The sequence below is a fragment of the Balaenoptera acutorostrata genome, chromosome 7 (genome assembly GCF_949987535.1).
Source record: "Balaenoptera acutorostrata chromosome 7, mBalAcu1.1, whole genome shotgun sequence".
Taxonomy (NCBI): Eukaryota; Metazoa; Chordata; class Mammalia; order Artiodactyla; family Balaenopteridae; genus Balaenoptera; species Balaenoptera acutorostrata.
The window spans coordinates 117,301,281-117,327,852 of record NC_080070.1 but is presented as its reverse complement, the minus strand read 5'-3'; the positions used below and the strand labels follow the sequence as shown (position 1 = coordinate 117,327,852).

The 26,572-nt window shown below is 45.2% G+C and overlaps 1 protein-coding gene across 1 annotated transcript in view; it reads left to right on the top strand.

Annotated features, from left to right (window-relative positions):
* The window catches only part of ABCA13 (ATP binding cassette subfamily A member 13), a 273,722-nt gene that overhangs the window by 45,288 nt on the left and 201,862 nt on the right, over positions 1 to 26,572 (top strand). The window contains 7 exon segments of the mRNA XM_057549669.1: positions 2,293 to 2,407; positions 3,658 to 3,678; positions 3,680 to 3,800; positions 3,803 to 3,963; positions 7,287 to 7,356; positions 8,934 to 9,065; positions 25,845 to 25,982. Coding sequence (XP_057405652.1) covers positions 2,293 to 2,407; positions 3,658 to 3,678; positions 3,680 to 3,800; positions 3,803 to 3,963; positions 7,287 to 7,356; positions 8,934 to 9,065; positions 25,845 to 25,982 — 758 coding nt within the window.

Sequence of the window (26,572 nt, the reverse complement as noted above, 5' to 3'; positions counted from 1 at the left end):
ATCCACTTCTTAGCATTATTCTTTCGCTGTGATTTACCAGTCATCCTTTTGTGGGCTGGTTTGTCTTCTAGTAATTTCCTTAAGAAGATCTCATGAGACAATTTAACCCGAGTTCTTACATACTTAAAATTCTTTGCAGCATTAATATTTGAAAGACAGCTTGGCTGGATATGAAATCCTGGGCTCACTCTTTCCTTGAGTATCTTGTAGAAATAGCTCCATTATCTTTGGCTTTCAGTGTTAGTATAAAGAAATCTGAGGCCACCTTGATATTTTCACTCTTTTATATGACTTGGTAATTTTGACAAATTGCTAATAACTTGAAAATTCAATAATTTACTAGGATACACTTAATTGTTGACCATTCTATGACAGTTTTCCAAGGCACAAGATGAGTTCATTCAATGTGTAAGACTTAAGCTTTTTTTTTTTTTTTTTTTTTTTTAATGGAAACTCTGGGTGTATTCTAGCATTACAAATTTATCATCTTCCAGTATTTGGTTTTTCTTAAAGGAATCCAATTGCATGACTTCCCCCCTGTGTTTCTTATCAACAAAATCCCCTTAATTCTATTAAGCTCTTTCTTTCTGTTTCCTTCAGCTGTGTTCTCATGTGTGGTTTACGTCTCTCACTGTGTGTGTGCAGCGTCGTTTGCCCTTGTTGTGCTCCTCATTCTGTCTCTGTCCATCTGGCGGCTATTCTGCCTTCTGTTTCTCCCCAGCCTCTTCCAGCTCACGCTCTGTGTCTTCCTGCCCCCTCATCATCTCATCGCTGAACTGTAATGCTCCTGTGGTGTGGTGTTTTTACAGGGGATTGCCTTAGTAAATAATTTTAAACTGGTGGCAGAGATGTTGGCTCTTTTCATCTGTTTCACATCACCATCTTTTTGGCATGTGTTCTTCATTTGTTAATAATTCTGAGACTCTCAACCTACTTTTATTTCTCACGTAGCTGTTGTGCTAGATTTCTGTTGTCGTTGTTGTTACTCATCTTGAACGACTCGGGTCTTCCTGGCCAGTTGTTTGCAAGAGGCTCCTGCTAGTGGTGAGGACCAGGGACGTGAATGCCCCCAGAGCTCAAAGGCTCTCTTCCACGGCCACGAAGAATACACGTACTCTTCACATAACCCTCCTCCTCTGTCTCCCTGGAGACCCTCTTTAGGTGGGAGTGGCTCCTGACACCACCCAGTTTAACAGGCAGTGGACACCCACTTAGCACCTGCTCTTCTCTGTACTGTGCCCCCAGAGTGCCCCTGGGCTTTAGGAAGTGTAGTGTTTTTTTTTAAACAACGGACATTTATTTCTCACTCTTCCAGAGGTCCAGGGGCTAGTAGGTTTGGTTTACAAACCTACACACCCTTTCTCGGGGTGAAGGCTTCCTACTGTGTCCTCAGAGGGTGGAGAGAGTGACAGCTCCGGTCTGTCTTCCTCTGCTTCTGAGGATGCCAGCGTCGTCCTGGGACCCCATCCTCAGCACCTCATCACAACCTAATCAGCCCCCAAAGGCCACACCTCCAGGTACCATCCCTTTGCGGGTTAGGGTTTCAACATACGAATCTGGGGGTGACACATTCAGTCCATAACAGAGATGTAGGAGATACGGGAACACAGAGATATTCCTTCTGGAACAGAAAGAATCACTTTTGTGACTACTTACTTAAGAAGTATAGTTTTGATGGCACATTCTAGACCTCCAGAGGGTGGGGTTTTGCTGCTGACGCCTCTCGTATCTACTTTTTTGGGTGACTCCTATATGAGCTTGATTATTTTTAGCAGCTTTTTCAAATACTTGGCCATCTCTTCCCAAATACGTATCAGAATTGCAGTGGCAGTTTTTCCTTCTCTTGTTGATTTGGACTCGTTTTCAGGAGCAGATTAGGAAAGGCCTGAGTTACACACCGTGTACTGTAACTTCTCTTCTGCAGTTTCTTATTCTTTTTAATTTGTACTAAGTGGCCTCACTCAGAGGCAGAGCATCCAGATTCTCTGGATCCAGGGTGGTTGCTGCTAGGACCACAGAGTCGGGTTCATGCGATTCCAGGCCCCTCATGTCTCTCTCCTTTACAGACATAGAGCAGGTCCTCTGTGTCTGTAAAGTTTCCTCGTGCTCTGTGAGTTTGCACACCTACAAATCAGGACGCCCGACAGCGGTTCTGCCCCAGGCACAGGGTCAGACACATCTCGGTCCTGAGCGAGCCCTGGGGCCGTAAGGACAGCGGGACGAAGCGTGGGAACAGGACTCACCGCGAGCATCTTGGGGCGGCGTTGGATGCTGACCGCCCTGTCCCCACAGGTTCTTGAACAATGTCGGCTCCTTCTTCCCGCAGATAACGATGCTCACGTGGATGGTGTCTGTGGCCAGCATGGTCCGCAGGCTGGTTTACGAGCGGGAGATCCAGCTGGAGGAGGTGAACAGCCTGGGGGACAGGACGGGGCGTTGGGGGGTTGGGGGTTGACGGCTGCCCCATCACGGATGGGGCGCTGCGTGCGCTCGGCTGGGTTCCGCCATCCCAGGAGACTCGCTCCGCACGGAAACCCAGGGCCCTGGCAGAGCTGCACAGGTGACACGTCTGGTCCATCCAGGAGAGGAAAGGAGGCTGAGGACGGGCCCACGCGAGTCGCTCACTCGGCAATGTTTACGCGATCCAGACAGACACACGGACGGAATTCCCGTCTTCGTTTACGGCTGGAATTCTTTATGTACAGCTTTGCTATTTTTGTCCCAGTGTTGTTAAAACTCGAAACTATCAAAACTGCTTTTAAGAATGAAAGTTCATAAAAGCGTCTGGTAAAGACCTGCCTTCCCATTCAGCCGGGCAGACACGTGGGCACATGGTATCCACTTATTTATTAAAGCAAAGGAAAAGTGCAGAGAGTCATTCAGTTTTGATTAGAGTTGCACTGTTGTATTGCGTGTTGTTCACCTGTGTAGCACGAATGCATTCCTGGATTTCTGTGTTTCTTCCCCATCCAGCTGGGCCCCGGGTGTAAGGCCTGGGACTGGGCGTTGGTGGTGCTGAGCTCCCTGCCCGGGGCCGCCAGGGTGGGGCGTGCATCTGAATTGCTCTCACTGTGAAGGAACCAGCCCTACACCCTGGTGTATCACCACGTTATAGGTGAGCAAGCGGTCGGTTCAGTGGATGGATTAATTTTAGTGTTATTGCTTCAAACTGAATTACTTTGCAAAACACATCCTAGATCCTGAGCAGTCACCCCCGAAGTGAACAGCTTAAGGCCCAGTGTTTCCCCCTTCATTTTTCTCTTTGTTGTTATTAAATAAAACCAACACAAACCAAATGACAGAGGGAACAAAACCGACAAAAGCTCAATAAACCAGGAATGGTAGTGAGACTGCGGCCGGTCAGGCTGGGGTCTGGGGTCTGCTCCCCTTCGCAGCTGCCTTCTCACAGCTGTGAGGTTGTTCTCAGGCCACCTCGTCCCCCTTCTCCCCCTCCCCACGGCCAGTGGACCTGCTCTGCAGGGGGTTCATTCGTGTCAACGGCTGACTCTGAAGGAAGCGTCCAGCGTGGCGTCTCCGAGGCCGTGTTTCCACACTGGCGGCCACAGGCAGGGATGAGCCCCGGCTCGCCTGTCCCCCCGGTGCACCTGCCCTGTCCTCCCTCAACCTCGTGATGACCGGTCCTCCCTGTGTTGGCAGTATGTGAGGACGATGGGCGTGCCCCCCTGCCGTCCACTTGCTGGCCCGGCTCCCGGAGCACGGGGCTAAGCTGACAGTGAGCAGCGCCGCCCTGGCCCTCATCCTCGGGGTCAGCGGCATCTTCCCCTTCAGCAGCACCTGGATGGCATCCTCTTCCTCCTGGACGTCGGGGTGTCGGTGGTCACGCTGAGCTGCCTCCTGAGTGCATCCTTCGGCCGGGCGAGCTCGGCCGCCCTGTGCAGCAGCCTGCCCTACGCGGCCAGCTTCCTGCCCTGCATCGTGCCGGCCTGCAGGCCTCCCTCGTCAGTGCGTTGTTTTGTGAAACTGCAGAACAAGGCTGCCGTGTACCCCGCAGCACGTTTCAGTGCATGACTGTCAGATGTGTGGGGCTTTCCCGTCTCCCCGGTGTGTCCTCCCCCCTCAGCTGCAGCCTTGCGGTGGTGGGTTCACTGACACCACGGAGGGCTTGCTGAAGGGCGGTCCATGAAAAACTGGTGTTTTTCACGGAATAGGGACTCTGCTCTGAAGACTCTTGGAGAAATCGGGAGCATCCTAAAGGAAGCGCACGACTTCAGTTTCTCTTTGTTTCACACATGGAAGGAAACAGATCTCCAAAGCTATTTTAGAAGTAAAAAATAAGCATTTTTTTTGAAGCATCACGAATTACATCACATTAGCTGGAAAGATGTCTCCGTTGGCAGTGTCAGAGTCACCCATACATTTAGAATGTACCTCCCCAAAAGCATTAGAATATGTCCAGGTCTGTGCTATAAATACGTAGAAGACAGAAACTCATCCATTCTTGGTGACTGTTACCTGGTGAGCGCAGTGCCGACACACAGTAGGGTCACACAGTACACAGCACTAGGACACACAGTAGGGACACAGTACACAACACTGGCACACACAGTAGGGTCAGCACTGGGACACACAGCAAGGACAGCACTGGGACACACAGCAGGGACACAGTACGCAGCACTGGGACACAGTACACAGTACTGGGACACACCTTGGGGACACACAGTACACAGCACTGGGACACACAGCAGGGACACACAGTACACACACTGGGACACACAGCAGGGACACACAGTACACAGCACTGGGACACACAGCAGGGACACACAGCACACAGCACTGGGACACACAGCAGGGACACACGGTACACAGCACTGGGACACACAGCAGGGACACACAGTACACAGCACTGGGACACACAGCAGGGACACACGGTACACAGCACTGGGACACACAGCAGGGACACACAGTACACAGCACTGGGACACACAGCAGGGACACACGGTACACAGCACTGGCACACACAACAGGGACACACGGTACACAGCACTGGGACACACAGCAGGGAAACACGGTACACAGCACTGGGACACACAGCAGGGACACATGGTACACAGCACTGGGACACACATCAGGGACACGGTACACAGCACTGGGACACACAGCAGGGACACACGGTACACAGCACTGGGACACACAGCAGGGACACATGGCACACAGCACTGGGACACACAGCAGGGACACACAGTACACAGCACTGGGACACACAGCAGGGACACACTGTACACAGCACTGGGACACACAGCAGGGACACACTGTACACAGCACTGGGACACACAGCAGGGACACACAGTACACAGCACTGGGACACACCTTAGGGACACACAGTACACAGCACTGGGACACACAGCAGGGACACACAGTACACAGCACTGGGACACACAGCAGGGACACACAGTACACAGCACTGGGACACACCTTGGGGACACACAGTACACAGCACTGGGACACACCTTGGGGACACACAGTACACAGCACTGGGACACACCTCGGGGACACACAGTACACAGCACTGGGACACACAGCAGGGACACACAGCACACAGCACTGGGACACACAGCAGGGACACACAGTACACAGCACTGGGACACACAGCAGGGACACAGTACACAGCACTGGGACACACAGCAGGGACACACAGTAAGGACAGCACTGGGACACACAGCAGGGACACACAGTACATAGCACTGGGACACACCTCGGGGACACACAGTACACAGCACTGGGACACACAGCGGGGACACACAGCACACTGGAAGGGAAGGTGGAGCCACGTGTCAGGGCCTGCGTCACAGCCCTGTCGTCACGTAAACATCCCTGAGCTCAAGGGCAGGGCAGGTCCTCATGCCACCCTGTGGGGAGTGTGGTTGGAGTCCCTGAGGGAGAATCCGGGGTGGGACCGGGTGGGAGAAGTCCGACAGAGAGAGACAGTTGCTGTGTGTTTTCACTTAAAGGCGGAATCTAAAATATCCAGCAAATGACCAAATATAGCAGAACAGAAGCCGACTCACAGATACAGAGAGCAAACTAGTGGGTATGAGGGAGGTGTGGAGGGAGGGGCACGATAGGGTAGGGAGCAAGAGGTGCAAAGTACTAGGTATGAAATAAATGTTCCGAGGATGTGACGTGCAGGGCAGGGAATATAGCCACTATTTTATTGGAACTTTATGTGGAAGATAATCTATGAAAACATCAAATCACTATGTTGTTCACTTGGACTAACAGAACTCGTAAGTCAGCTATACTTCAGTTATTAGGAAAAAGCCGCCCAGGGTTGCCAGGGGTCCCCTGAGGCCTTCAGAGGTCACCCGGTCCTGACAGCCCAGCCAGACTCACTGGTGTGGGTGGGGTGAAGGTCTCTGCTCATTTCGGGCCTCGGGGCAAAATGCTTCCATGAAAGCCAAATTACTCTTCTCCAGCATCAGTAAACCCTTCAGTCTGCCCTGGTTTCCACAGCTCGGCTCCTATGCCTAGATTTGCATGGTATTCATCAGTATGTTATCCAGTTTGGGTTAGTTTATGTCAGTAATTTTGTGTGTTAATTGGATGTTTTCAGAATAATGAAAACAACTGGGACCACTCAGTGCCCCCACCAGGTATTCCTTACGTATAGAAAAAGAGCCACTGACCACCCGGCCTGAATTTCAGCGGATGTGTTTTGTTTTTTATTTCAATCTTTAGGTTTAAGTTTTTATGTCTACAAAGTCTGATTTCCTTTTTACATGTTGAAATGGTTTCTAGCAAATAAAGAACCTAACTCTGGTACATTATATTTTTAAACGTAAGATACTTTTCCAATGAGCTTTCTTTTTTTTAAACACCAGACCTCGCTGCTGGAAATGAAATCACATTTTCCTCCAATGCGCCCTCTTCTCGTGTGCAGTCTCCATCAGCCTGCCTGCAGTGTGCTCCAGGGCATTCACTTAATAAAAAATGCATAGTAAGTTGCTCTATTCCATTTGCCACTGTTTTGTGTTATACATTTGTGTGTACCGTGCATTGGATTTATGACACTTCAAGCACTGCAGTAAAGAGAGAGAATTCCTTTTAACATTAAAAACTGGCTTGTTATCACGCTTTTCAGAACAGGCTGATGCACGGCCCAGTCTTGGGCTCAGATGTGGAGTCATCGCCTGGAGCGATCGTTTGGCATCATTAAGACCCTGAATGTGCAGTGGTGTCATTATTTGAACTTAGGGCTGTGGACTTCCTATGGCCCAATCGAGCACTAACTTGCAGTTTTTCTCTTCTGCCCCTCGATCTGCAAGCAGTACCTCCTCTCCACAACTGCCTTTGGACGAGGAGTATTTTTGGTTACATACCTGGAAGGGCAAGAGGCAGGTAAGAGGATGCAGTTTTTAAAAAAGTGACTCAGGTTTTTGGAAATTTAGTTATCGTGTTGCAAGCGATACAGTAGAGAGTGTTAGTTACAAAGCAGAAGGTTTGGAAGGAGATCCTGGCGTTGGTTTAGCTGATGTAAACCCCTCCCTCCATCCAGTTACCCTGGTTTTAGGAACAAGGACAATCCTGGCCTCCTGTGCTCCAGGTCGGCTGCCCAGCCAGTGCCTGGGGCTTCCTCATGACACCCCTGAAACACACTTGGTCAATTAGTGACCCTCGGAATTCTCCCCTGAACGGGTCCTGCAGGGTCTCGTCTCTTAGACTGTTATTGAGCTGCAGTCTGTCTTCCTGGATTTCCTGCCCAGTGTTCCTGGTTTCTCTTTCTAACCTCCTCTTTCACATGATAGCTGTTTATATATCTTCAGCTGTCAACTTCACCTCCAGGGTTTCTGGATCCTTCTTGAAGCCATGATCCAGAAGGAGATCTAACCAGCATAGAGCAGAGAACAATTATCTCCCCTCTTTTCTCTGTATTTTATTCCTATTAATTCAGCCTACAATAATTTAAAAAAATTTTGTTGGCAATGTTTTTCACTTATATTGAGATTTTGTCAACTAAAAGCCTAGACCAGAACAGACATATATTTCTTAGATGTTTACATAGTTTTTTGTGGTGTGTTTTTGAAAACACAGGGAAAATATATGCCATATATGAAACTGAACTCCAGATAGCATTACATTAGCTCATTAATTTGTGCCAGTCTTGAAATTCTCCGACTTTTCTGTAAAACATGTTGAACTGTTCTGAACTATACTACACTAAAAATGTATTAAAACAGATGAGTAATCCGGAAATGACCTATCCTGAATTCTTCAAACTGATTTTTAAACAAAATTGGATCATAAGGATATGGCAGAAAAATGGTCACTGTTAGATCCTTTGAATATTTTGGACCAAATTCCTACAAGTACACAATGTTAAAACATTTATTTTATCGAGTTCTAGGTTAGTACCATAGGAAAATTGAGAAAGATGAATATTTTTCTTAAAACAAATGATATTTTAATCCAGCAATAACTTGCAAACATATTGTAATAAGAGAATGCTTTTTTCCTATTGCAGATCCTATATATCCTGTTTATATGTTTTCCAAGAGCGAGAAGAATAGTATAATTTAGAGTTTGGGTTCTCAAGGAGCCGTCATCTTTTTTTTAAACATGCTTATTTTCCCTAAATATAGATTGTTTTAGTTAAGCAAGTAATATAAGTAATATATATAGTATATATATATATATATATATATACTATATAGATAGTATATAGATATAAGTAAAGCAAACTTTAAACTTTTTAAAATGTTAGGTATTCAGGCATTGATAATGGTCACCCACCTGCTGTCCTTGAATCAGGGTGAGATGAAGCTAACATTTCATAGGAGGTACAGGGCCCATGGCCTTGACCTGCCTTTTGTTTTAGTTGCACTCAGCTTTGCCTCCAGGACTGATGAATTCACCTCACCAAAGTCTGCCCGAAAGAGGGTGAGCAGCTCTGACTCTGACCTTACTCTTCCTTCCAGGGATTCAGTAGGATAATGTGTACCGGTCTCTGGAACTAGTGGGCATGACATTTGGCTGGGTTTGCTGGATGATTCTCTTTGATTCAGGCCTTTACTTCTTATGTGGATGGCACTAGAACAACTTGATTCCTGGTAAGAATTCTGCACTTTATAAGATGACAAAATCAACTTAAAAAACAGTTTGAACCGATGTATGTGAACATTAGGATAATTATTTATTCTTTAAATAAGACATCAGAAAGGGAGTTGATAGGATGTGTTTTATTTTATTTTTATTTTTTTTAAATTTAATTAATTAATTAATTAATTAATTTTTGGTTGTGTTGGGTACTCGTTGCTGCGCATGGGCTTTCTCTAGTTGTGGTGAGCGGGGGCTGCTCTTCGTTGCGGTGCACGGGCTTCTCATTGTGGTGGCTTCTCTTGCTGCAGAGCACGGGCCCTAGGTGTGCAGGCTTCAGTAGTTGTGGCATGTGGGCTCAGCAGTTGCAGAACACAGGCCCTAGAGCGCAGCCTCAGTAGTTGTGGCGTGTGGGCTCAGTAGTTGTGGCATGTGGGCTCAGTAGTTGTGGCTCACGGGCTCTAGAGCACAGGGTCAGTAGTTGTGGCGCATGGGCTTAGCTACTCCACGGCATGTGGGATCTTAGTTCTCCCACCAGGGATTGAACCCGCGTCCCCTGCAGTGGAAGTGCAGAGTCTTAGCTACTGGACCACCAGAGAAGTCCTAAATTTTTTTTATTTTTTAAAGAATCTTAGTTCCCTCTCCTCTTCTACCTGAATCATTTCTAGATTTTTATCTTTGGGCTCAGTAATTCTTCCATATGGTCTGCTCTATTTCCAGAGCTTTCTATTGCATTCTTCCTTGCATTTATTGAGTTCCTCAGCTCCAGAATTTCTGTTTGGTTCTTTTTTAGAGTTTCAATCTCTTTGGCAAAGTATTACTTCTGTTCATTAATTTTATTCCTGAGCTCATTAAACTGACTTTCTGAGTTTTCTTACAGCCCATGGAGTTTCTTCTTGACAGCTATTTTGAATTCTCTATCAGTTAGATCACAAACTTCTGTGACTTTAAGTTTGATTTCTGGAGAATTGTCACTTTTCTCTCTGTGCTGTCATGTTATGGTTTTTTGTAGAGCTGGATGAATTTCTCCTCTGCTGGCTTGAAGTAGTGAACACCTTTCTTATTTTGGTAAAACATTTTTTAACTTTGATTCTAACAGTTCAACAGATTGGTGATTAGAGGCCCTTTTTTGGTTTTTCAGTAGGTGGTGCTGTAGCTCAAGTTTTTGGTTTCTCTTACCCGAGCGGCCTCCGGCTGCATTTGGGACTCAGAACTTCCCACCTGTCCACGGCCTGTGACAGAGGTGTCCCCACTGCCCTTGTTCCTGCTCTTTGCGCCTCTGGAGTCCCGGTTCCCTCTGTCACTGGCATTGCCACGGGAGGGCACCAGGTTGGAGGACGCCTCCCCTGCATCCCAGGTGGCCTGGGTCAGGGCATTGCTGCCCTGGCATGGTGAGGGGGAGCAGGGAGGGGCCGGGGTGGCAGGCGTCTCCCCCAGGTCTGGGGTTGTCAGACAGGGTGGCTGGAGTCATGAGTGCCACCGTGGCTGGAAGGCCTGGGGTTGTTGGCCCCATCCTGTGGCTGTGGGCGCCTCTGTGCTGCGAGCCTGGGGTCCTGTGCCCCACCTCCCAGGTGCTGTGGTTCTCCGGGCTGTGGGCTCAGCTGTCATGGCTCCAGTGGGGACGGGGATCGCAGGCCCCGCCTCCTCTGTACCTTCAGACAGGCAGGTGTGAGAGTCTCTCCAGGGTCCCGGTGTAATGGGCAGAAGAACCTTTGCTGAGTCGCGGGTGTTTTACGAGTTGCACATTGAAGGGGGTGGACAGAGGGAGCATCTCATGCCCCCGTGATGCTGACCTTGAATCAAAGTTGGCATTTTTAATAGAGGAGAAAAGATACATAATTCAGTCAATCTATTAGGGAGAAAACGTTTTGCTCATTCATAAATTCATCAAAATAATCAGCATTAAAAATAATGAAGAAATAGGAAAAGTATGATTTTAAACAGAGGGAAGGCCTTTCAAAACATCATGCCAAGGACATAAGCAATAAAAATCACTAGCTTTCATTATAAGAATTTAAATTAATATTTTAAAGTATCCAAAGAAAAATGACAATATGCTTTGCAAAGTTATGAAAGAAAATTGAAATTCTCAGGTCAAAGTTTAAAAACATAATATCTCAGTGGAAATCCTAGCAAATAACTTGAACCAATTATTTATTAAAAACTAAAGTTTAAATTTAGTGAATTTATAAAAAGGTTTAATGAGCACGCAAGAGCATAGATTTGCACATACCTAGAAGACAATTTTTTTCTTTTCTATGATAAAAATGACAATAACTAGTGCAGGAGATAGACTGTAAAAATTGACTCTATGTTTTGTTTTTTGTTTTGTTTTCTCAGAATGCTAAATAATTTAAGAAGAGGAAAAGATTGGCGGGGTGGTGGTGCATACAACAGCATAGAAGGGAGAGAGGCATGCTTTTGGAGCAAAGCAGCCTGGTGTTGGCCGAGAGTTTACTCCAGTGGTTTTGTCGAGGAAATGCTCTTTCTTCCCATTCTTCCTTTAAAAACTCTGAGAGGCTTGGTTCTGTCTTCCCGGAGGAACTGAAAGAACAGACCCTTGAGTGAAATGTGGACGTGCTGTGAGCAGGTGTCTTTCGAAAGGTGATGATGTACCCTGGAGGCGAGATGGACCGCGCATGTGCGCTGAGATCCACCGGTTTTGAGCTGGTCCTGTCTGCTCGGCGCTCCCGCCCGGCTCCTGAAAACTCACGTGTGTGTTCCCCCTCTCCTCTCATCCCCATCTGTGCCCGTCCCCGCACCTGCTGGCTCTGCTTCCTGCTCCAATGATGAGTTTGCATGTGGGGCTTGTAGAGAGATGTGGTCCTTCTTGTTTGGACCTCCAGATCTCCTCAGAATGAGGTTTTCGTTAATTTTCTAAGTTTTGCTGCTTCTGGCAGCTCTGGACACTGGGAATCAATCACCTGGCCGTAGGCTATGCCCAGTTCCCCAATCACTGCCTCGAGGGAGGGGAGGTTTGATGAGTGGGTGGAGGGTGGAGAAGTGATGTGACCACGACTTTCCAGAAGATGCCCTGGAGAACGGGGTCTGGGAGTTGGTGGAGAAAGCTCAGGGGCAGGACAGACCAGAGAGATGCTGCCACCAGAAGAGGCTTCTTGCAAGAGCAGCAAACACCCAAAGCACTGAGCCTGAAAGAATCTAAAGCAGGGTCTCAGAGAGATATTGGGGCATCCACGTCCATAGCAATGTTGTTCACAGTGACCAGAACGTGGAAGCAACCCAGGTGTCTATCGCTGAATGAATGTGTAAATAAAGTGTGGTCTATACATGCAATGGAATGTCATTCAGCCTTAAAAAAGAAGGAAATTCTAACACTTGCTACAAGGTGAATGAACCTTGAAGATATTATATGCTAAGTGAAATAAACAGTTACAAAGAGATAAATTCTGTATGATTCTACTTATATGAAATACCTAGTGTGATGGTTAATTTTATGTGTCAACTTGACTGGACTAAAAGATGCCCAGATAGCAAGTGAAACATGATGCTGGGTATGTCTGTGAAGGTGTTTCCAGAAGAGATTGGAATGAGTAAAGCAAATGGCCCTCAGCAATATGGGTGGGCATCCCCCAAGCTACCCAGGGTCTGAATAGAACAGAAAGGCACAGGAAGAGTGAATTTTCCCTGTGCTTAAGCTGGAGCATCTCCCTTCTCCTGTCCTTGGATGCTGATGTGCCTTGGGCCTTCAGACTCAGACCAGGATTTGTACTAGCAGCCTGCCCTGGTTCTCAGGCCTTTGGGTTTGGACTAGAACTGCACCACTGGCTCTCCTGGGCCTCCAGCTTGCAGACGGCAGATGGTGGGACTTCTCAGCCTCCATGATTGCATGAGCTCAATGTGTCATAGTAAACTTCTGTCTATGGACACACACACACACACACGTATGTATATATGTCTTCTTGATTCTGTTTCTCTGGAGATTGCTGAGTGACATACCTGCAGTAGCCAAATCATGGAGACAGAAAGTAGAATGGGGGTCACTAGAGGCTGGAGGAGGGGGAGGTGGGATGGTACAAGGTGAAAGCAGTTCTGGAGGTGGTTACACAACAGTGTGAATGTACTTCACATTCCTGAATTGTTTGCTTAAACATGGTTAAGGCGGTAACTTGTGTGATATGTACTTTACGATAGTTAAAAAAAAAAAGACTGAACCCTTGAGGGAGGTGTCTGGTGCTCAGAAGTCCCACTTTGTAGATCATGTTTCAGGGGAAGAAAAGGAGCTTGGGCGAGCTCATGGAGGAGGGGAAGTTGGCCCAGAAAAGCTGAGCGATGGGGGGAATGCTGGTTGGTGAGGAAGCGCTGAGTCATCCCTTATCATGTGAGTCAGCAAACTATCAGCCAAGCTGGTGGTTTCTAGAGAGCATTTTATTTTTCTCTGAAAGGTAAATCAGGTCAACTTGGGGCTCAGAAGGGAAGGGAAAGCTGTCTTCCTTGAGGGGCCAGGAGACCTAAGAGCCCAATTTGCTTATCTTTTGGAAGGACCGAGGCCACGAGGGCCACGCTGGTCCGGGGTTTGCTGGCATCGGGTTGGGGGCCACTCTGGGTGGTTGAACTACTGGCTAGATAGGAAGACCAGAGTCTATTCCAAAATCAAAGATCAAAACTCCGAGATCGTTGTAACACAGGTATAAAAACAAAAAGACACAGAGTCGGCCAAAGATGGCAATAAATATTTCTCCTTTTTTTTAATCATGAAATTCCTGATTCTTCTGTTTCAAAAGTTAAAAGAACAATTGCAGTTGGTAATTTATATATCCTTAAATAACACAGAGTATTTATTTTCAACTTTGACAAAGTCTGCCAATAATAACAAAAAATAAAATTGCTAGGAAATATCAGTGGGCTCTCAGATCCATAAGTAGTAATTACAATTTCTAAGTGTTCCCTGACTCAGTTTGCTCTTTTTAAGACAAATATTTTGTAACACACCCTTGACTCTCTTGAGATGAAATTCACAGATAATAAAGCCTACCTGCACACGTGATACCTGCAGATGATTTAAAAATTAGTGTAATGTCTTAACTGTAATATAAAAGAGAAAGAAATAGTAATTTGTAATGAAATAATATACGAATTCTCAATGCTCAGCCATGACTTTATTAAAACACAAAATGAGGTAGGTACTCGGATGCTCGGAGTAAGTTTATATGTTTAAGGGAAGAAAAATGATCAGAAAGCATTTGGTACTACAAGTAAAAGAAACAGAGGAGATAAAGATAGAGAGTAGAATAAAGCTAATATTCAGGTAAGTAATGACAGATAAGACTCACTTGTATATGATAAAGATGGAAATAACTTTAATTAAAGTAGGAAAAATTAGACACAAATGGACTGGATAAAAGAATGATATTTTGGTAAATGATCTGGGTCTTATTTAAAAGTGTACGATCAGATAATTCCCTGTGTCATCTCACGGGGCTGGTAATGATGAAACGGCAGATACATCCGTCTTATAATTACACCCCATGTCAGGGCCTCCACTCAGACTCTAGATTTTTAGACTTTGGTTATCATATTCTGTAGTCAGCATCAGGAAATGGAGCGTGGACTGGACAAAAGAACAGTAATGAAGAGGGTTCATGGAGAAGACACGGGGAGATGCCTGGGAACAGCATCAGAATAAGATTGAAATCTAACAGGAAGCCTCCCTATGAATCATTTGAATGTGTAATTTTTATACAATGGATTTCTTATTGTGCTATGATGCTATATATATATATATATATATATATATATATATATATATAATGACAGTAACGTAAAATAGTTTTCAGAAAACCTTTATTAGTAACATTTAGCGCATTCATGAAACTATGCTAACTTTAAGGGCATTTGGTTCCAAGTTTGTTGGAAGCGTCTCAGCTCTAACACGTATTGTGGGTCACGGGCTGTCCCGTAGCTACAGCTGCGCTGCCCCGCAGACTCAGACAGCGAGCCGGCATCACACCCATGATGGGATGTGGTTTCCTGAAATGATGAATTACTTCCTCATCAAATAATCTCCCACTGGGTTTTAAAGTGGTTGTATTCCTGGAAAATTCAGTGTGTAATGGAACTGCCCAGGAACTTTGGGTTTATGTGTCCTGCACTCACATGACCATAAGAGCTTGTCCCTTGCGTGAGTGCGTGCGGTGGTCTCACAGGATGCAGGCCAAGGACAGGTCTTTGTTGGGTTGGGTTCTGTGCCTTGTGGGACTCCTCCCTTCCCGCATGCCTGCCCACTGGAGGGGATTTGTGCAGCCTTTAGTCACTCATCAGGCCTTTTTATTTTCTGTGTTTCTACTAAGCTGACATCCTGGGCTTTCCTGACTCTGGAGGGATGGCCCCCCAGGGCGAGCTAATCCCTGGAGACAGTGAAGGCTTTGCCCGTGGGCACGCCTTTCACACTCAAGACAGCCTCCGCTGCAGGTTCCCACACTCAGGCCACTGTCCCCTGCCCTCCTCACCCGGGCCAGGGCCAGGCAACGGGGGCAGCCCTGTGCCCAGAGCCCACGGGCATTACTCAGACTGGCCGGTCCTAAGTCTGCTCGCCCTTTCCTGCCACGGAAACCACAATAGAGGCTGTTGCCCACGATTTCCCTGGCTTCCTCTGCTCCCTGACTGACTCTGCTGCTTCCCTGTGAGGCCCTGCAGGGTGAGGCATGTCCCCTCCTCTTGAGAACTGTGACGACCAGAGACTCTGCTGCCCTCATTGTGCCTGAATAATAATAAAGCCCACGTTTAAAACTACCCGTTCACTCTGCCCACTCAAAGCGTCCCTTCCCACGTGTCCAAGACAGCCCTGGGGGCTCCTAGCCACTTGGGGATCAGGACAGTCACCGTGTGAGGGTCTCCCCGGGTAGGAGGGTCTCCCCGGGTTGGGGGGCGGGTGGGAACTTCCTGTCTGTCTCTCTCACACGCTTACACATGTATATACACCGCCACACCGGTGCTTTCTCTGCATTCCCTTGTCTTTTTGATGAAGCGATGGTGTAGGAATGCAGCCCAGCGTTTCCCAGGCTCAGTGTCTGACGGGGACGCCCTGCAGACCCAGTGTCATACATCACACGGTCTCCCCGCCTGAGGCTCAGTGTCCCCTGCAGGGCCCTGCACTTCACTCAGCTCACGAGCAAGCATCTGGTCCTCCCGGAGTCGGGAGTTTTGTTTCATAAACTCTCTTTACGTGCCTCCAGTGGGATCGGATTCTGCCCTCTCCGTCCAACATCCCCGGCTTCTTCCTTCGCCACCGTCCGCTAGGGGGCAGCACTGATCAGCCTCCCGGCCCCGTGGGCTCCGGCGTCCCCCCTCGACCAGCAGAGCTCGGGAGGAACTGAGGGCCTTGGCATGTGTTAACGTTCCCAGAGCACTTGGTAATGTGAGCAGGTGCCCAGAAATCAGGCGTGACTTCAGGAGCAAAAGCCCAGGGTGGAGGAGCGCCGAGGGGCCTCTGTGCCAACTGGGACTCGGCAGCTCCCCATCCGCTTAGATTAATAGGTTAATTAGGAGGATTTAAAAGTCCAGACAGAGCAGAGCGACGATGGGCTACTTAGCGAATCAACCATTAATATTCAGTTTATCTCTAATTTGTTTTTCTAACTCGGCACGGCCTGCAGCCGGGACCCTGGCCCGGGCCTCGTGCACCCGACCTGGACCACCCAGCGTCCTCCCAGCGCCCGCCAGGCCTCTGGGGGCCTCCCCGCCTCTGCTGATCCACAGTCTGTTCCATCCCCAGCGTCTGACCCCGCCTGCTCTTCTACCAGGCGGTGCTCACTCACTCTGGGGTGGGAAGGGGGGGTGGGGGGATGGTGTGCTTAGAGCAGGAAACTGCTGCCCGAAGGCCAGAGGGAGAGAAGGCGCCGCCGGCCCGGCAGACCGGGTTCCCTGATGCGTTCGCTGCTCATCCTCTCCTTCTGTTTCCGCAAACGCATCATTCACACGAGTGTCCAGGACCTGACTTTCGTTCCCACTGGGTGGTTGAAGAGAGTGGGGCCCAGGAGCTGAGGCAGGCGAGGCTCCCTGCTGATTTGAAGGGGCAGCAGCCTGTGTGCAGGTGGGCAGGCGCCACCAGAGGCCGCCCGGCGGTTCCCCGAGTGGCTTCTTTTTTTTTTTAGCAGCAATAATTTTATTAATAAAAATGAGAGCGATCGCTTATAGTATTTGCTTTGTCTGGTAAATATCAACTCATTTAGTTACTTAATGCTCATTATCATCTCCATTTTTACGGATAAGATAACTGAGACACAGAGAGGTTATTTAAAACTTAAATGGCAGAACTAAGATTCAGACTTAGCCTGGCACATAGCCAATGCTCTTAACTGCTACAGTGCCTTGCCTTCTCTTTGGCCCGAAGGATAGCGTTCCACCCAATTAAATAGGGCATTCCAAAATGCTTTTCTTGATTTAGTTGATAATATAGATTTTAAGTACACAAAATCTCAGTAATATAAGGACTAAAACATTTAGGAGGGTAGAACATTTTAATATAATTGCTTTTCGATAGAAGCTGAGAGGATTTGGCATCATAATCTATATTATTGATGTTTATTTGACACTCTAAGTCACGAATGACTTTTTTTTTTAATTTTAAAATTTCATTTATTTTTTTATACAGCAGGTTCTTATTAGTCATCCATTTTATACACATCAGTGTATACATGTCAATCCCAATCATCCAATTCATCACACCACCACCACCACCACCCCCGCCGCCGCTTTCCCCCCTTGGTGTCCGTACATTTGTTCTCTACATCTGTGTCTCAGTTTCTGCCCTGCAAACTGGTTCACCTGTACCATTTTTCTAGGTTCCACATATATGCATTAATATACGATATTTGTTTTTCTCTTTCTGACTTACTTCACTCTGTATGACAGTCTCTAGATCCATCCACGTCTCTACAAATGACCCAATTTCATTCCTTTTTATGGCTTACTAATATTCCATTGTATGTATGTACCACAGCTTCTTTATCCATTTGTCTGTCGATGGGCATTTAGGTTGCTTCCATGACCTGGCTATTGTAAATAGTGCTGCAGTGAACATTGGGGTGCATGTGTCTATTTGAATTATGGTTTCCTCTGGGTATATGCCCAGTAGTAGGATTGCTGGGTCATATGGTAGTTCTATTTTTAGTTTTTGAAGGAACCTGCATACTGTTCTCCATAGTGGCTGTATCAATTTACATTCCCACCAACAGTGCGAGAGGGTTCCCTTTTCTCCACACCCTCTCCAGCATTTGTTGTTTGTAGATTTTCTGATGATGCCCGTTCTAACTGGTGTGAGGTAATACCTCACTGTAGTTTTGATTTGCAGTTCTCTAATGATTAGTGATGTTGAGCAGCTTTTCATTTGCCTCTTGGCCATTTATATGTCTTCTTTGGAGAAATGCCTATTTAGGTCTTCTGCCCATTTTTTGATTGGGTTGTCTGTTTTTTTAATATTGAGCTGCATGAGCAGTTTATATATTTTGGAGATTAATCCTTTGTCCGTTGATTCATTTGCAAATATTTTCCCCCTTTCTGAGGGTTGTCATTTTGTCTTGTTTGTAGTTTCCTTTGCTTTGCAAAAGCTTTTAAGTTTTATTAGGTCCCATTTGTTTATTTTTGTTTTTATTTCCATTACTCTAGGAGGTGGATCAAAAAAGATCTTGCTGTGATTTATGGCAAAGAGTGTTCTTCCTATGTTTTCCTCTAAGAGTTTTACATTGTCCGATCTTACATTTAGGTCTCAAATCCATTTTGAGTTTATTTTTGTGTATGGTGTTAGGGAGTGTTTTAATTTCATCCTTTTACATGTAGCTGTCCAGTTTTCCCAGCACCACTTATTGAAGAGACTGTCTTTTCTCCATTGTATAGCCTTGTCTCCTTTGTCATAGATTAGTTGACCATAGATGTGTGGGTTTGTCTCTGGGTTTTCTGTCCTGTTCCATTGAACTATATTTCTTTTTTGTGCCAGTACCATATTGTCTTGATTACTGTGGCTTTGCAGTATACTCCGAAGTCAGGGAGTCTGATTCCTCCAGCTCCATTTTTTTCCCTCAAGACTGCTTTGTCTATTCGGGGTCTTTTGTGTCTCCATATAAATTTTAAGATTTTTTGTTGTAGTTCTGTAAAAAATGCCATTGGTAATTTGATAGGGATTGCATTGAATCTGTAGATTGCCTTGGGTAGTAGAGTCATTTTCACAATATTGATTCTTCCAATCCAAGAACATGGTATATCTCCTCATCTGTTTGTATCATCTTTAATTCCTTCATCAGTGTCTTATAGTTTTCTGCATACAGGTCTTTTGTCTCCCTAGGTAGGTTTATTCCTACGTATTTTATTCTTTTTGTTGCAATGGTAAATCGGAGTGTTTCCTTAATTTCTCTTTCAGATTTTTCATTGTTAGTGTATAGGAATACAAGAGATTTCTGTGCATTAATTTTGTATCCTGCAACTTTACCAAATTCATTGATTAGCTCTAGTAGTTTTCTGGTGGCATCTTTAGGATTCTCTATGTATAGTATGTCATCTGCAAACAGTAGCAGTTTTACTTCTTCTTTTCCAATTTGTATTCCTTTTATTTCTTGTTCTTCTCTGATTGCCATGGCTAAGACTTCCAAAACTATGTTGAATAATAGAGGAAAGAGTGGACATCCTTGTCTTGTTCCTGATCTTAGAGGAAATGCTTTCAGTTTTTCACCATTGAGAATGATGTTTGCTGTGAGTTTGTCATATATGGCCTTTATTATGTTGAGGTAGTTTCCCTTTATGCCCACTTTCTGGAGAGTTTTCATCATAAATGGGTGTTGAATTTTGTCATAAGCTTTTTCTGCATCTATTGAGATGATCATATGGTTTTTATTCAATTTGTTAATATGGTGTATCACATTGATTGATTTATTTGTGTATATTGAAGAATCCTTGCATCCCCGGGATAAATCCCACTTGACCATGGTGTATGATCCTTTTAATGTGTTGTTGGATTCTGTTTGCTAGTATTTTGTTGAATATTTTTGCATCTATGATCATCAGTGATATTGGCCTGTAGTTTTCTTTTTTTGTGACATCTTTCTCTGGTTTTGGTATCAGGGTGATGATGGCCTCATAGAATGAGTTTGGGAGTGTTCCTTCCTCTGCAATTTTTTGGAAGAGTTTGAGAAGGATGGGTGTTAGCTCTTCTCTAAAGGTTTGATAGAATTCACGTGTGACGCCATCTGGTCCTCGACTTTTGTTTGTTGGAAGATTTTTAATCACTGTTTCAATTTCATTGCTTGTGATTGGTCTGTTCATATTTTCTATTTCTTCCTGGTTCAGTCTTGGAAGGTTATACCTTTCTAAGAATTTGTCCATTTCTTCCAGGTTGTCCATTTTATTGGCATAGAGTTGCTTGTAGTAGTCTCTTAGGATGCTTTGTATTTCTGCAGTGTCTGTTGTAACTCCTCCCTTGTCATTTCTAATTTTATTGATTTGAGTCCTCTCCCTTTTTTTCTTGATGAGTCTGGCTAATGGTTTATCAATTTTGTTTATCTTCTCAAAGAACCAGCTTTTAGTTTTATTGATCTTTGCTATTGTTTTCTTTGCTTCTGTTTCATTTATTTCTGCTCTGATCTTTATGATTTCTTTCTCTCTGCTAACTTCGGATTTTGTTTGTGCTTCTTTAGTTCCTTTAGGTGTAAGGTTAGATTGTTTACTTGAGATTTTTCTTGTTTCTTGAGGTAGGCTTGTATTGCTCTAAACTTCCCTCTTAGAACTGCTTTTGCTGCATCCCATAGGTTTTGGATCGTCATATTTTTGTTGTCATTTGTCTCTAGGTATTTTATTTCCTCTTTGATATCTTCAGTGATCTCTTGGTTATTTAGTAACATATTGTTTAGCCGCCATGTGTTTGTGTTTTTACGTTTTTTTCCTTGTAATTTGCTTGTAATCTCATAGCATTTTAGTCAGAAAACATGCTTGATATGATTACAATTTTGTTAAATTTACTGAGGCTTGATTTGTGACCCATGATGTGATCTATCCTGGAGAATGTTCCATGCACACTTGAGAAGAATGTGCAATCTGTTGTTTTTGGATGGAATGTCCTATAAATATCAAGTAAATCTATCCGGTCTCTTGTGTCATTTAAAGCTTATGTTTCCTTATTAATCTTCTGTTTGGATGATCTGTCCATTGGTGTAAGTGAGGTGTTAAAGTCCCCTACTATTATTGTGTTACTGTCGATTTCCTCGTTTAGAGCTGTTAGCAGTTGCCTTATGTATTGTGGTGCTCCTATGTTGGGTGCATATATATTTATAATTGTTATGTCATCTTCTTGGATTGATCCCTTGGTCATTATGTAGTGTCCTTCCTTGTCTCTTGTAACATTCTTTATTTTACAGTCTATTTTATCTGATATGAGTATTGCTACTCCAGCTTTCTTTTGATATCCATTGGCATGGAATATCTTTTTCCATCCCCTCACTTTCAGTCTGTATGTGTCCCTAGGTCTGAAGTGGGTCTCTTGTAGACAGCATATATATATGGGTCTTGTTTTTGTATCCATTCAGCGAGCCTGTGTCTTTTGGTTGGAGCATTTAATACATTCACATTTAAGGTAATTATCGATATGTCTGTTCATATTATGATTTTCTTAATTGTTTTAGGTTTCTTTTTGGAGGTCCTTTTCTTCTGTTGTGTTTCCCGCTTAGAGAAGTTCCCTTAGCATTCATTGTAGAGCTGGTTTGGTGGTGCTGAATTCTCTTAGCTTTTGCTTATCTATAAAGCTTTTGATTTCTCCATCGAATATGAACAAGATCCTTGCCAGGTAGAGTAATCTTGGTTGTAGGTTCTTCCCTTTCATCACTGTAAACATGTCCTGCCACTCTCTTCTGGCTATGTAGAGTTTCTGCTGAGAAATCAGCTGTTAACCTTATGGGAATTCCCTTGTATGTTATTTGTCTATTTTCCCTTGCTGCTTTCAATAATTTTTCTTTGTCTTTAATTTTTGCCAATTTGATTACTATGTGTCTTGGTGTGTTTTTCCTTGGGTTTATCCTGTATGGGACTCTCAGTGCTTCCTGGACTTGGGTGGCTATTTCCTTTCCCATGTTAGGGAAGTTTTCAACTATAATCTCTTCGAATATTTTCTCTGGTCTTTTCTCTCTCTCTTCTCCTTCTGGGACCCCTATAATGTGAATGTTGTTGCGTTTAATGTTGTCCCAGAGGTCTCTTAGGCTGTCTTCATTTCTTTTCATTCTTTTTTCTTTATTCTGTTCCACAGCAGTGAATTCCACCATTCTGTCGTCCAGGTCACTTATCCGTTCTTCTGCCTCAGTTATTCTGCTATTGATTCCTTCTAGTGTATTTTTCATTTCAGTTATTGTATTGTTCATATCTGTTTGTTTGTTCTTTAATTCTTCTAGGTCTTTGTTAAACATTTCTTGCATCTTCTTGATCTTTGCCTCCATTCTTTTTCTGAGGTACTGGATCATCTTCACTATGATTATTTTGAATTCTTTTTCTGGAAGGTTGCTTATCTCTACTTCATTTAGTTATTTGTCTGGGGTTTTATCTTGTTCCTTCATCTGTTACATAGCCCTCTGCCTTTTTATCTTGTCTATCTTTCTGTGAATGTGGTTTTTGTTCCACAGGCTGCAGGACTGTAGTTCTTCTTGCTTCTGATGTCTGCCCTCTGGTGGATGAGGATATCTAAGAGGCTTGTGCAGGTTTCCTGATGGGAGGGACTGGTGGTGGGTAGAGCTGGCTGTTGCTCTGGTGGGCAGAATTCAGTAAAACTTTAATCCACTTGCCTGCTGATGGGTGGGGCTGGGTTCCCTCCCTGCTGGTTGTTTGGACTGAGGCGACCCAACACTGGAGCCTACCTGGGCTCTTTGGTGGGCCTAATGGCTCATGCCAAGGAGTACTTCCCAGAACTTCTGCTGCCAGTGTCCTTGTCCCCGTGGTGAGCCACAGCCAACCTCCACCTCTGCAGCAGACCCTCCAACACTAGCAGGTAGGTCTGGTTCAGTCTCCTATGGGGTCACTGCTCCTTCCCCTGGGTCCCGATGAGCACACTACTTTGTGTGTGTCCTCCAAGAGTGGAGTCTCTGTTTCCCCCAGTCCTGTCGAAGTCCTGCAATCAAATCCTGCTAGCCTTCAAAGTCTGATTCTCTACGAATTCCTCCTCCCATTGCCGGACCCCCTGGTTGGGAAGCCTGACGTGGGGCTCAGAACCTTCACTCCAGTGGGTGGACTTCTGTGGTATAAGTGTTCTCCAGTCTGTGAGTCACCCACCCAGCAGTTATGGGGTTTGATTTTATTGTAATTGCTCCCCTTCTACCATCTCATTGTGGTTTCTCCTTTGTTTTTGGATGTGGGGTATCTTTTTTGGTGAGTTCCAGTGTCTTCCTGTTGATGATTGTTCAGCAGTTAGTTGTGATTTTGGTGCTTTCACAAGAGGGAGTGAGAGCACGTCCTTCTCCTCCGCCATCTTGAACCAATCCCACCATGTGGCTTTTGCAGCCTCATGTCCTCAGACAGCCTTGCTGCCCCCCTTCCACTTGGGGAGGAGAGGAGACAGCCGTGTGCCCATGTTGGATGGTTGTAGGACCCTGGGTGGTGCCCGGGACAGAGTGCGGGGGCAGTGCTGGCCGTGATGTGATGTAATTACCGATCTGCTACTCCCCCTCATCCCCTGAGGGATGGTTATTAGTGTGTGGGATCTTGGGGAATATTCCACCTGCTCTAGTTGGTTAGGGCTGCATCACAAAGTACACAGACTGCAGGGCTTAAACAGGAGACACTTATTCTGTCACAGCTCTGGGCTCCAGACTCCAGGATCCAGGTGTGGGCAGGGCTGGTTCCTCCCGAGGCCTCTCTCCTGGGCCTGTGGATGGCTGCCTTCTCCCCGGGTCCTCACATGGTCATGCCTCTGTGTGTGTCTGTGTCCTGATCTCTTCTTCTAAGAACACCAGTCCTATTAGATCAGGGCCCACCCCCATGACCTCATTTTACCTTAATCACTCTTTAAAGACTGTCCCTCCAAACACAGTCACATTCCGAGGTACCAGGGCTAAGACTACAACAACCTGTAACAGGTGGTAAATACTGGACCAGATGCCAGCTCAGCATCTTCCTTCACATCAAAAGACAAGGGACCCCCATGCTTTCCTTTGCGGTCACCTCTTTGAATCTTTTGAGTCGAGTGTGTGATTGTGTGTCTCTTCTGTGCTCGATGGTCAAAGTGCTAAAATATAAAACAGTCTGCACGGAGGCCTTTATCTCTTCAATCACTTGTAGGACTTAGACCAGGCCACAAACATAAGCTAGGCTGTGTTCAAGAAAATTGATAGGCATTAATAATTAAATCCACTTTCATTTCGACATATAATGGGGCAAAGTAACTATTCAGTGGATGAAATGAATTTGGAGGATCCGTTTGAAGAATGGCGATACACCTCATATAGAAATGTTAGCACTATGAGTTATCCTTCTCTGTAGGGTTTTTTTTTTTTTAACATCTTTATTAGAGTATAATTGCTTCACAGTGTTGTGTTAGTTTCTGCTATATAACAAAGTGAATCATCTATACGCATACGTATATCCCCATATCCCCTCCCTCTTGCATCTCCCTCCCACCCTCCCTATCCCACCCCTCTAGGTGGTCACAAAACACCAAGGTGATCTCCTCGTGCGATGCAGCAGCTTCCCACAAGCTACCTATTTTACATTTCGTAGTGTATATATATCCATGACACTCTCTCACTTTGTCCCAGCTTACCGTTACCCCTCCCCATGTCTTCAAGTCCATTCTCTACGTCTGTGTCTTTATTCCTGTCCTGCCCCTAGATTCATGGGAACCATTTTTTTTTTTTAGATTCCATATATATGTGTTAGCATACAGTATTTGTTTTTCTCTTTCTGACTTACTTCACTCTGTATGACAGACTCTAAGTCCATCCACCTCACTCTCTGTAGGCTTTTAATTGATTAATCCTTTCAGCTTTTAATAGTGTCTAGTAATCCATGCAGACAGCAAAGACAGGAAGAGTGACAGCTAAATGGGAGGGCAATGGGGAGCATTCCACAATTATTTAATGCCAGTTTCACTTTTAATAAATACCTGCCTGTTTATTGAACACCTGCTCGGAAGGCGTTTTGGGGGAAGGGTACGTGAGGGCATCGCAGGTGGCTGGGCCAGGCTGAGGAGGGAGGCTTGGGGCTGATGCTCTGTACGCCGTGGTTATTGGTCCGTGTATGGGATGTGGATTGAACAGGTTAAGATGGGATAACATTTTATAGTGATTTAGCTAAGATATCCTACTACAGAATCTGAAAAAATTGGTATAGACGATTTTATTTACAAAGCAGAAATAGAGACATAGATACAAAGAACAAACGTATGGATACTAAGGGGGAAAGCGGGGGTGGGATGAATTAGGAGATTGGAATTGACATATATACACTACTGATACTAGGGTGGGATGAATTGGGAGATTGGGATTGACATATATACACTACTGATACTATGTATAAAATAGATAACTAATGAGAACCTACTGTATAGCACAGGGAACTCTACTCAGTGCTCTGTGGTGACCTAAATGGGAAGGAAATCCAAAAAAGAGGGGATGTATGTATATGTATAGCTGATTCACTTTGCTGTACAGTAGAAACTAACACATCATTGTAAAGCAATTATACTCCAATAAAAATTAAAAACAAAAAACAAAAAAAACCCAAACAGAAAAAAAAAAAACAAAAAGAGGTATTCCACTTTAGAATCTTCTAAGTAGAAAAAAATTGAACTGATTTCAATTTATCTTATTTTTTAGGAACTTCCGGTTTAAGGAAACCATGGTATTTTCCCATCACCGCTTCCTATTGGCAGGATGTGTGTGGGTTGGTGGTGAAAAGGCAGATCGTGGCGGGTTCTCACCTGTTCTTCTTCAGTGCGGATGTGGACAGTCAAGGTTGGTAACGAGGAGTGTAGTTGGAGGCGTGTTTCTCCTTCTGGCCAGTTTGGTTTTGTTTTTTCATTTCTGGTTGAGCCTTTGTAACCGTGTGTGCACCGCTGCCCAGAGGCCCACTTTCCACCTCTCGTGGGCAGGAACCCTGGTGTTAGTGTTACTGTTTACAGCATCCTCTGTGCATCATGTGCATTTGTGCATCTATTGTAATTCAGCAAAATGAAGCTTCATTTCTAACATGAATTTGTGTAATAAATAGAAGCAAAAGTCCCAGGTGTAACATACTTTAGAACGTTCAAAGTGTTTCACAAGTGCTAGTTTATTCGAGGCTCCATGAGAGAGATTATCGCTGCCCCTACAAAAGGGGATGTGCTTCCCAGGAGACTGGTGGGGGGCGGCTGGCCCCCACCCCAGTCCTATCGGGGCCTGGGGCTCGTCCACAGAGCACAGCTTAGCAGGAATCTATGGATAAAAAAGCCCCCATCGTGACAGTTTTATAGTGTAAGTCAATACTGTAATTTTTTTCTGACTGCACAAGTAAAATATGAATCTCACAGAAAATTTGGGGCAGCACCACCTAGTAATGGTCACCT